This window comes from Corylus avellana, chromosome 2 (genome assembly GCF_965113065.1).
Source record: "Corylus avellana chromosome 2, dhCorAvel1.hap1.2, whole genome shotgun sequence".
In the NCBI taxonomy this organism is placed as follows: domain Eukaryota; kingdom Viridiplantae; phylum Streptophyta; class Magnoliopsida; order Fagales; family Betulaceae; genus Corylus; species Corylus avellana.
The window spans coordinates 8,659,560-8,670,146 of record NC_142491.1 but is presented as its reverse complement, the minus strand read 5'-3'; the positions used below and the strand labels follow the sequence as shown (position 1 = coordinate 8,670,146).

The 10,587-nt window shown below is 33.4% G+C and overlaps 1 protein-coding gene across 1 annotated transcript; it reads right to left on the bottom strand.

Annotated features, from left to right (window-relative positions):
• Window positions 1-244: 244 nt before the first annotated feature.
• On the bottom strand, window positions 245-10,265 carry LOC132167658 (2-dehydro-3-deoxyphosphooctonate aldolase). The gene is made up of 15 exons (XM_059578671.2): window positions 10,156-10,265; window positions 9,369-9,415; window positions 9,163-9,260; window positions 8,583-8,679; window positions 7,577-7,642; window positions 5,866-5,925; window positions 5,629-5,703; window positions 5,428-5,512; window positions 4,888-4,946; window positions 4,462-4,506; window positions 4,078-4,176; window positions 3,735-3,782; window positions 3,511-3,558; window positions 2,168-2,247; window positions 245-608 (listed from the first exon to the last, which is right to left on the bottom strand). The coding sequence occupies exons 2-14, from the start codon at window positions 9,402-9,404 to the stop codon at window positions 2,191-2,193; spliced, it is 873 nt and encodes a 290-aa protein (XP_059434654.2). The 5' UTR covers window positions 9,405-9,415; window positions 10,156-10,265; the 3' UTR covers window positions 245-608; window positions 2,168-2,190.
• Between the last annotated feature and the right edge of the window lie 322 nt (window positions 10,266-10,587).

Sequence of the window (10,587 nt, the reverse complement as noted above, 5' to 3'; positions counted from 1 at the left end):
AGGTCGCTCTATCAATTTATTGTCCAATTAATTAATTTTTTTTTTTATAAATTATTATCCAATTAATTAACCGTATGTCATGTCAGACCAACCAATTAATGTTACATGACTTTCGTTTGACATATCATGATTCATCAGATTCATGTGCCAAAAAATAATAATAATAATAAAAAATAAAGCTTTATATATGGAATGAATAAGTTAATTGAAAAGCTCATTAACAAGTTAAAATTCGTTCGAAAAATAAATGAAACAAGTTTAAATAGATTATCTAACACAGTAATAAGTTCAAACATGGCCCATGTTCCAAAATACTATAAATAAATAAATAAACAAATTGAACTTGAACATTCAACGCTCTACTTGACTTGGCTTCATTAAAGCCGACTCTTGACTAAAAGTCCTGGTTTATTGGGATAAGAAGATTTTTCATTTTGATAATCCATGTAAAAACTAGAGTGCACGCGCAGACGAAGACAATGGTTAATAATTTTTCCAGGTACTACAGGCTCAGCAACCCTCATGATTCATGAACCAGAACATAAGTAGTTCCATTTCTCTCTGTTTGGATATTTTCTTAAGTTTGATTCTGGCCTGCATCCTTTAACCTGCAAATATAGCAGTTGCAAAAAGAAATAAATTAAAGAATAATCATATTTGGGAAAATTTGAAAAATAAAGGGATAAGAACAGATGCCCAAGATTTGCATTAATGATCGATTTCATCCAAATGATAAGTTCCATAGAGTAATACTACTTTTTACACTCATTTTACACTGACAGATGTAAATGTATTTTAAGTGGTTTATCATGTCAGCCACTTAAAACAAAAACAAAAGAAAAGCTATTTACAATATGTTACGACGTGAAATGGATATAAAGAATAGCATCACTTTAACAATATAAATGGTTCTACCTTGTGTTCCAAGGCTGCAAGGTTTATTTTTGACACAGAAAATACTAGACCTCTTTAAAATGGATTTCCTTGATGTGAGCCCTACATGCTGCATATCAATATGCATCTTCAATGCCTTCTTGTTTCCTTATTCGACTCATAATTTGTGGATTGGGAGTGGGTTTATTCTCATTTCCTTCCAATTGAGGATGATTCAAACTAGAACACCACCTAATCACATCTAGATTGATCATACAGAAACTGGAAGAATGTGAATAATTTCATTTATAATAAATATCTTAGAGTCCATTTGAGATTGCGTTTAAGAAATATAACATTCAAGTCAAAAGGCGCTTTTTGGTAAAAGTTTCATTTTTAAGCTTTTGCCAAAAGTGCATTTTGGTCATTTTTTGAATAAAAAAATACTATTGAATTTTTTTACCAAACATGCCAGCTTTTGTTTGACATGACTTATTAAGTACTAAAAATACCTTTTAAGCTCTTTAACGTAATCCCAAACGGGCCCTTAAACTAACCCCCTCAGATTCCTACCTATTATCTCCAGCCAAAAAGCAAAATGGTAATCACCAGCTCATTCCATGGATTTAAATAGTTGCATGATATTGAGAAATATCTTTTAAACCAACTGTTTTGGCTATAGCCGGAATAAACAGAAACTGGAGAACAACCAGAAATACAATGGCAACAATACTTTTTATGCTGGAAATTTTCACAGATATTTCTAGATTCAAAGATGAGTGGTACCTTCAGCTACATGATGCAAAGCAATATCAACTTTTACTTAATAAGAAACAAAATATTAAAAAAAAAAAAAAAAACTACAGAAGGCATGCAACTTCAATTAAACTCGAAGTGGCTCATAGAAACCTATATGTATATATATTTTAAACAGGCATAACTACTTGAAACCCACCTATCAAAAAAACAAGAGAAAAAAAAAAAAAAGTTTAAGAAATTGAAACCCTGTAAGAGACACTAAGAGCAAGAGCATACTTGTTATCAGAAAGAGCAAAGAAACTCCAGTAATAGTCTATTTGTGATCACGCTTGCTATAGTCTTGAAATCCCCCAAATCATGAACGAAGATCTTTTGGTTGCAAATGAAAATATTGAAATTATGAAAGCATTTTTTTTATGCATTTATACTGAAAACAATTGTTTTATAGTATTTTAAATATTATATTACAAGCAAACATAATCATTAGCCAATTGGAGGAAACAAAAAAAAGGAAAAAAAGGTTTTGCCTGCATACCATTGAGAGAAGTGCTAGTCTCTCTACTCACGAATCGGCGTGAGATCAATCTTGAATTGTTGCTTTCCCTTGCTTACCCTCTACAAGATGTCAATAGAGGAAAACATCCATGTCAACATTGACGTCTGGAGTGACAATTGAACATTATATAGGAAGACATGCACCAAGATATGTATAATGTTGCTCTAGATCATTTATTTCTTCTTTATTTATTTATTTATTTTTACCATGGAGGGAGAGGGGGTTAATATCCAAGTTAATTGAGTTCCAACTAAATTTCAAAAGATAAAGAAAAACGCAGACATCACAAATAGATTTAATTATTTAATTTGGTTTTACATAGAAAATAGATTAAGCAGGTTTTTTCTCATAGCAATTGAAATAAGATGATTGATAATGCAAAACTATTTCTAGAATTTCATAAAATGACATTTTCAGTTTTCATATATTTTCTGTAATAATGGCTCCAATTTTCATAGTGCCATCCAAACTAATAATGATTACAACTGAGTCATGAAGATTGCAGTAAAATATTCCAATGTCATGCAAGAGAGTATGGCTGCTAACTCAAAATGCTTTTGTACTATATCTTCTCAGTTCCAACATTCATTTTTTTTAATGGCAAGTTATACATGCATCCAGTGGTCTTTGAACTTACGACCTCACCCTCTATCCATTCTTTCTATGGGAAGGAAGTGCCATTTGAGTCGCAGTTTATTTTCCTTTCAGTTCTAACAAAATGCAGAATGATGGTGTTTTTGAGCTGTTAATTGAAGTGTAGTAATTGCTTCTCATTTACTTATAATTTTGAAGATGAAAATGAAATTGGTATAGACAAAGGAAGAATTAGATAAGTACTTCTGTTTTAATTTTAAATTTTTATAAGTAATGAATTGGTTCTTATGCAAGAAGAATTTTGAGAAGAAAAGCAAACAATAAGGCCAATAATTCTTTGTAGTGTAACAAAAGACCGCCAATAGAACTCAAAAAGAATACTTCTAAATATTACAGGTAAGACCGTTTACTGGTTATGGAAGTGGATGCCAGGTCACAAAGATATTCAAGGCTGAAGATACAAGTCCAGCAGAGAGAGAACCATGACTGGATGATAGTGATAAGAGTAGGAGGAGAGAAGTTAAACGGGGAGCTGAAGGTACATTTGGCCAATCAGTAGAACATCACGACGAAAACTGCAGCAGTACCAAGAATTCAACAACCACATGCACATGACATATAACTTATATCTCACGTTTCCCATGTACATGTATTGCTAAAGAAAAGAGTTCCTAGCCATTAAAACACAAGAATTATAAGTCATATTAAGTATATGGCAATGGACTTACAGCAATTGCCACAAGCTCTTCCAGCAGTTCCTCCAAATGACGCAAAGGCTATTTACATAAATAAGCAAAAAATTAAAGTGTTTACAGCTTCAATATACTCTTCTGGGAAGAAAAATATATATATATATATATATTCTCTACATGTGGAAGCAACCTCAAAAGGGAGTGAATTCTCAGAGAAAAGTTCCATGAATCTGAGCAAACATGATATATATAAAACTCACCCATTGAGTTGGGCCATCACATGGTGCATTCAAAGGATCATCGTGCACCTACACACCCAAAGAGGCTCTTAGAAACCTAATGATAAACAAACTAAAAAAGAAAATAAAAGTAATAATAATGAGAGTATCATACTCTTACAATTCTATGTCCAATTATAATTCATATTGCCTCATTGGACATCAGAGAATATTTACTGAAGACAGTTCCTCCCTCCTAGCATACTAGAAGGAACATTGGTAAGAGGTGAAGGAGGTACTGCTTGTAACTTGATTATTAACCCTAAACATTCTAGTTTCACACCAACTCAAATCACAAATGATCAGCTTAGCAGATTCCCTGTACCTCCAAGAAAAGCCCATCCACTCCAACAGCAACTGCTGTCCTTGCAACGCATGGTATCAATTCACGAAGACCACCACTAGCAACACCTCCACCATCCAGCTATATGAGAAAGCAGAATTTTAAACCATTGATATGAGAAAAGCCAAACTCAAAAGTAAATTTGGAAATGAGCATCCTGCAGTAATTTGTAAATAGCACTAAAACATTTCCACACAAAATTGCCAACCATATGCATATATTTAAAGGGTGATATCCTTGACCTCTCTTTAAACATGAATAATAGAGTCATCTTCCTTTGCTTAAATTCTTTTCAAAAAGTAAAGAATTGGCTAAAAATCACACAATTCACATAGAAGCAGCTCTACAACACAAGATTAACCACACCTTTTTCCCAGCAGGCTGTTGTAATGAGTGTGTGACATCAGCTACCTGTAGTGAAACTCCTAATCAGATCAGTAGGTCTTCCAGATAAAAGTATGTGTATAGAGACAGCATGCAGCAAATATCACCCTCAATACATTAAGATTCAAAAACTGCAAAATCACTGAGCATATCAATTTTTAAAAAAGAAAGAAAGAAGGATTAGCTAAAAGGAATAGATATTTGAAAGAAGTTAAAGGTCACTATAGACCAATCACCTAAATGTAAATTTGTTATATCTCTGCCATTGGGTTAAACCAGCTATTGTTTCTACCATTCCACAATCGAGTTTATCCATTATTTACTAAAAAAGAGGAAAAAAACAACATTAAAGCTTGGTAGATGACAATATGGAGAATCATTTGTGATGTAGATAAGAAATTGACTTACAACAGGACAATTGGCTTCTCTCACCCATTCCAAATTGCGAGGATCAACAATCAAATCATCTACAAACCAACAATCAAATATAGGATCAATCAAACTGGCATGGAAATATCAGTAATGCTGAATTGACTTGAATCCAATATCCAAATATGTTTGAAGCACCATTCAAACCTTAGAAAATTCAGAAGCCAAGCCAAATGATTAACTTTTTAAAGAAAACAAAGGACTCATAAAAAATTTATATTAGCTTCCACTTAAACATTTATTGCATAGAGAGTGTGACGGGCACAAGCACATTGGCAAAAGCCTAAAACAATGAACTAACAGTAGCAGCTCTGCTGCAGTCATCAACCATCTGTTGCATCACATGCTATATCAATCCAAAGGGCTTTCCAAGTTCAAGACAATAAAGAATTTGGAGGAACTAGAAAGACTCCAAATCACACACTTAAGAAGATAAATAATTTCAAAATTACCAAAAAAAACAAAAAAGGTTCAGAAGAATGTGACATAAAGCATTTGAAACCAAATCCAGAAACTTACTATAACCAAACATGGTTCCTCTCTCACAAACCATCACATTTGGATTTCCAGCCAATCTAACCTTCTCAGCAGAATTTACCATGACCTGCAAAATATGAACAATATACAATTAGAAGAAAAGTACAATATAGAAGCATAAAGGCTTGAATTTGGAGTACGTAAACATAGATTCCAATTTGTCAGGTTCATAAAAGTACTCACGGAAGGAGCACAGAACTGGCCTTTCTTGATATTAACAATTTTTCCAGTCTTGGCCGCTGCAACTAGAAGATCCGTCTGTTATTGTAAGATGTGACAATGAGAAATGATTTATATACTTTTTTGGATAAGGAGAGGTCACAAGTGAGATAAATGAAATTGGCTGAATCATGTCCATTAAAGATGAAAATTTTACTTAGCATGTGGATTCTGAAATTTCAGTAGATAAAAAATGTTAACCTGCCGGCATAAGAATGCTGGAATTTGAATAATATCTGCAACTCTGCCAACTGGTTCGCACTGGCAAAAGAAAAGATAAAAGCATTATTCAAATGTTTTTTTGACATTTTGAATAGCACCAGTTCCAAACTTTCCATGTTATTTATACTGGTAGCAGCACTTCATTTTGAAAAAGGGTATTGACAACTCATACAACCATGGAATAAGGCTTAAGTTACTGACTTTAGTGTAATTCTCAGTTTTGGCAACTCACAGCTTTTCATATGTGGAGCTAACAAGCAACATTCGAATAAAGCAAGACTTACATGGTTTCTAAACTTACATTATAAGTGATATAGGGTTAAAATAGTTCTAGAAACGTCATTAGTTGAGTAGGTGCTTTCTTCTGTATAGAGCCAGATCTGGAATCTCATAATTTTATTCCTTCAGGGTTGTTTCTTAAATGTGTTGTTTAGATTATTATAGAACTTTTAATAGCACTAGGAGTCTTTTATTGGTTTTATCAAGATTTGTTTACCTAATCCTATCAGAGCAATTAGCATCCAATGTTCTATTTATAAAATTCAATGTATTCAAAGTTTCAATAAATGGATTACTGAATGTTTAACTAGGCGCATGTTGTTCTTAGTGTGTTCTTCTCTCTCTCTCTCTCTCCTTCTTCTTAGGCACGTTCTTATTGTTCATGTCACTGTTTTTACAGCCCCTGAACAGCAAGAAAATTCTCTCTTTTCTTCCTTCTTTAAAAGTACAAACCAGACCATTTTCCCTTATTTACCTTAAGTCCTAAAACCTCCATGTGTTCCATAACCTTTCGTCACCAAATAATCCTTCAAATCCAACCCCAAACCCTTCAAACAGCTGCTGAAGTAAATTCCTGCAACCAACCATTCATTATTTCAGCCCCTCTTTGTCCTCTAGCCCATATCTTTTCCAAACCAAAATTCAAACTACAAACCGCAAAGCCTATTCCTCACTGTAAAAAAAACCAAAAATTCATAACTCTACCTACCCTAAATCCCACAACAAATGTAGACAGATTTCCCTTAATCTATCCTACATCCACAACGAAAAAGAAAAGAGGAGTTACTGGAAAACCATAGAGAAATAAGAATGATTGAAACATACAAGAATGTAAGAGTTCAGTACGAGGATCAAATAAGAATGATTGAAACATACAAGAATGTAAGAGTTCAGTATGAGGATGATAGGTCTGATTACAATAGATCCATTTTAGCTGGAAATAATGGTGTCTATTGCTCAAGTCCAAAATCAAGATTTCTTAGTATTAAAGTACATTATAAATTGGCCATGGTTCTTTCTTTTCTTTGTTTTTTCACAGTTAAGTGCATCAACTTATAGTCATATAGTATAAATGAAGAAATACTCATGAGAAACACAATTTATTTAGTGAATGTATTTATATCAAAGCAAAATGTAGTTTACTCAGATCTTCCCTAAACAGTGAAAAAATGGATATTCTCATTTGCTTGCAAAGGATTCATATGATGAAATACATATGAACACATCATCCTGAAGGCAGAAAGCAGTAAATAATCAAGATAAATTTGGCTGTTAAGCCAATTTATGATTCAACACTGGTTCCGTAGGAGTGCACCCAGCCAACAAGTATGGCTGCAGGCTCATGAAAAGAGATGTCTAGGTAGAAATAAAACAAAAGGAGCAAGAGTACCCCTGTAAAAGAAAACCTTACCTGGATAGTTTCGTGCACATCAGTCACTATAGGAATATCATACGCTATTTTAACCTTCTCAAGTATCTGCAAATAAAGATGAAAAATAAGAAAGATTTTACAATTATTGGAACTTTATTGGATTTTCTATATTAATTTTTCAAATTACTTAATCCATGTATAGCAAGAAAAATACAGTTCTAGATAAGTAACCATGGTTCTTGAGTATGCCACATTTGATTGTAAACAATTTTCACAAGAGTCCACAAATCAGCAAATAACAATAGATAAACTATAAGATGCATATGGTATCTGTTAAAACTCAAAGCAGAGTCTCAACATCTAATGATACTGAAAATTGACATCTTTCATTGTTTCCTTTTTCAAATCTTTTAGTTTCATATCCAAAGTTCATAGATATCTAAGGAATATGTTACTCAAAATGCTTCTTTGAGCAATTTGTACCTTAACCTTATATCTACAGTACCCTGACATTTCAGTCATAATTTTAACAAAGAAACATCCAAATCTAAAGCTGACAACACTACATGTTGCAAGAGGATAACAAATTTAATCTGATGATTCTGTGGTTTTGATGTCTTTATTACTCTAATATGATCCAGTGCTATATGAAAGCTACAAATGGCATGCATTTGCACCTATAGTGGTCTTAATTACTATTCATAATAGCTCTTCCTTTGTTTAGAAAGTTTTTGTTCTAGAAACTTCTCCATATCTCAGAAGATGCATGAAAATTTATCAACTGCTCCCCAGAAAACTTCTTCAAACAGCAGAACCAGCCTTTGTTAACCACATGTATCTCCCTAGTTTTTCAATGAATTCTTCTCTCCGTTACCGTATAAACTATTTTTTTGTAAAGTTCACAATGTAGCATTGAAAATTTCAAATTTTATTCCAATTTTTTTTTAATATATTCCCCTCCATTATATATGAGACATCCTGCATTATCAAGATTCAAAACCTCAAAAACATCAATGCATGAGAACAAAATAATAACATCACAAACCTTTAAGCCTTCAATCATGCCAGGGCCTCGAAATGATTTTGTGGATGTTCGGTTAGCTTTATCAAAACTTGACTTGAAAACCAGAGGCAACCCAACTCTACAAGATTTGGAAATAAACTCTCTATCATTGTAGAACTCCATGAGCTTACTTAACAACTAAATTGAATTTCTTTTGCTGTGTCTCTTGGATACAACTACCAAAGAATAAAATCTACTCTTTTGCGTCTTGTAAAAAACTACTAACAGAAAATCAAAAAAAAAAAAAAAAAAGGAAATTTGAAGTTATCCTTTTTGGATGTATGCAGGTGTATCATGGGTATAAATTTTGGGGTGTTCTTTTAAATAAAACTTCATTCTATAACAAGTAATATACTTCATAAGAATGTTTCATTAACAGTGCACAAAGTACAGATATAAGTCACAAGTAATACAACTTTTGGAAAAAGAGATGACACTTTTAACTCCATACGACAAAGAAAAAGTTCCTCAACCAATTTCAAAACAAAACTATGCCCATTTCATTAAAACACTTATTTTTCTTATGAAGACAAAGGCATATATCACAAACAAAGGGGCGTACTTTGACGCAATAGTCTTTATGTGCTTGGCCATCCGAAGAACATGCTCCTCAGATTCAATCACATTGGGACCCGCCAACAAGAAAAATGGCTCCGCTGCCTGTTAAGATCGATATACTATAAAGCATAAGGGTTTCATTTTACATGTACACAATCTAATGCATGTATTTTACAAGATAGTCAATCAAAAAAGCTAACTAGTAAAAACCTTGAGCTGGTTAAATAGAGCTGCTGATGAATCCATCCTCTACTAAGCTGAGACACAAGTGAAAGCCACATATAAGAATTTTTCAGAGGAAAGAAAATTAAGCCACAAGAATATTCAGCACAAGAAAATAAGTATAATTTTTCTTATAAAAACCAACAAATCATCAAACATATATAGAAAAACCGATTCGTACAAGCAATTTACTTAACACTTTGCCATAATTATGATTACCCTATTGCTCAGACAGGCTCCTTGCTTATGTATGCATCACTTCCACGATTTATATATAGACTTGTCATATCCATACATACATTGTTGTATTGTACATTACAAACACACACACACGCACACACACAAACAACTATGGTCATGTAAATGCCTACGTTATACACATGAACATACATACACGCACAGAGGCATCATGTATGCAAAGACACGCATACATACACACATTTGTGAATACATTGGTGAAATTTGGTGAATTTATGGGCATAAAGCGAACAGCGAAGTTGAATTTGAATCAGAAACGAAATGTGCAAAATGGACAAATAGTAAGAAGCAGTAACCAAATACCATTCAGAACAAAATAGAAGTGGAAAAGAGTGACTTCAATTAAGCCAATTCAAAGTAATAATTTACATTTTCTGAGCAACCAAACAGAGCACAAATCAATAATAGAAATCGGTAATTAGTCTATCCAGAGTGAATCCGATTGAAACAGAATTTCAAAGGAATCAGTGTTGGAGCCCGTGAAGTGCCGGAGCACAGTATCAAGTAAAGGACTTACCTGAGTGGATCAGACGCGCGAGAGCTAGACAGCGAGAGATAGAGACGAGAGACTTGAGTAGTGCAAAATTAATAAATTTGCTAGCTTTTTTTCTTCTTCTTTTTGACGGACCCGGCTTCCATGCAGTAAATAAAAGTACCGCACATCTGCGGTTATAAAAATTGAGGGTTCAGATTGTTCAAGGCAAACGACGTCGTGGAAAAGAAGAGGCAAACGTTTAAAGCAAACGGTGGAAGCAAACGTTTATTTCACCTGGATCTGCCGAAGTTCAACAAAAGCAGAGAAAGGAAGAAGAAGAAGACGAGGAAGAAGCAGAGGGCTACGTATTTTAATTCTTTCTTTCTATCTTTTTCTTTGATAACTATATTGTCGGGTGCAAAATTGATTTTTGTCTCGTGGGTCTTGCTTTGTTTTCACCATTAGCTCAAGCTT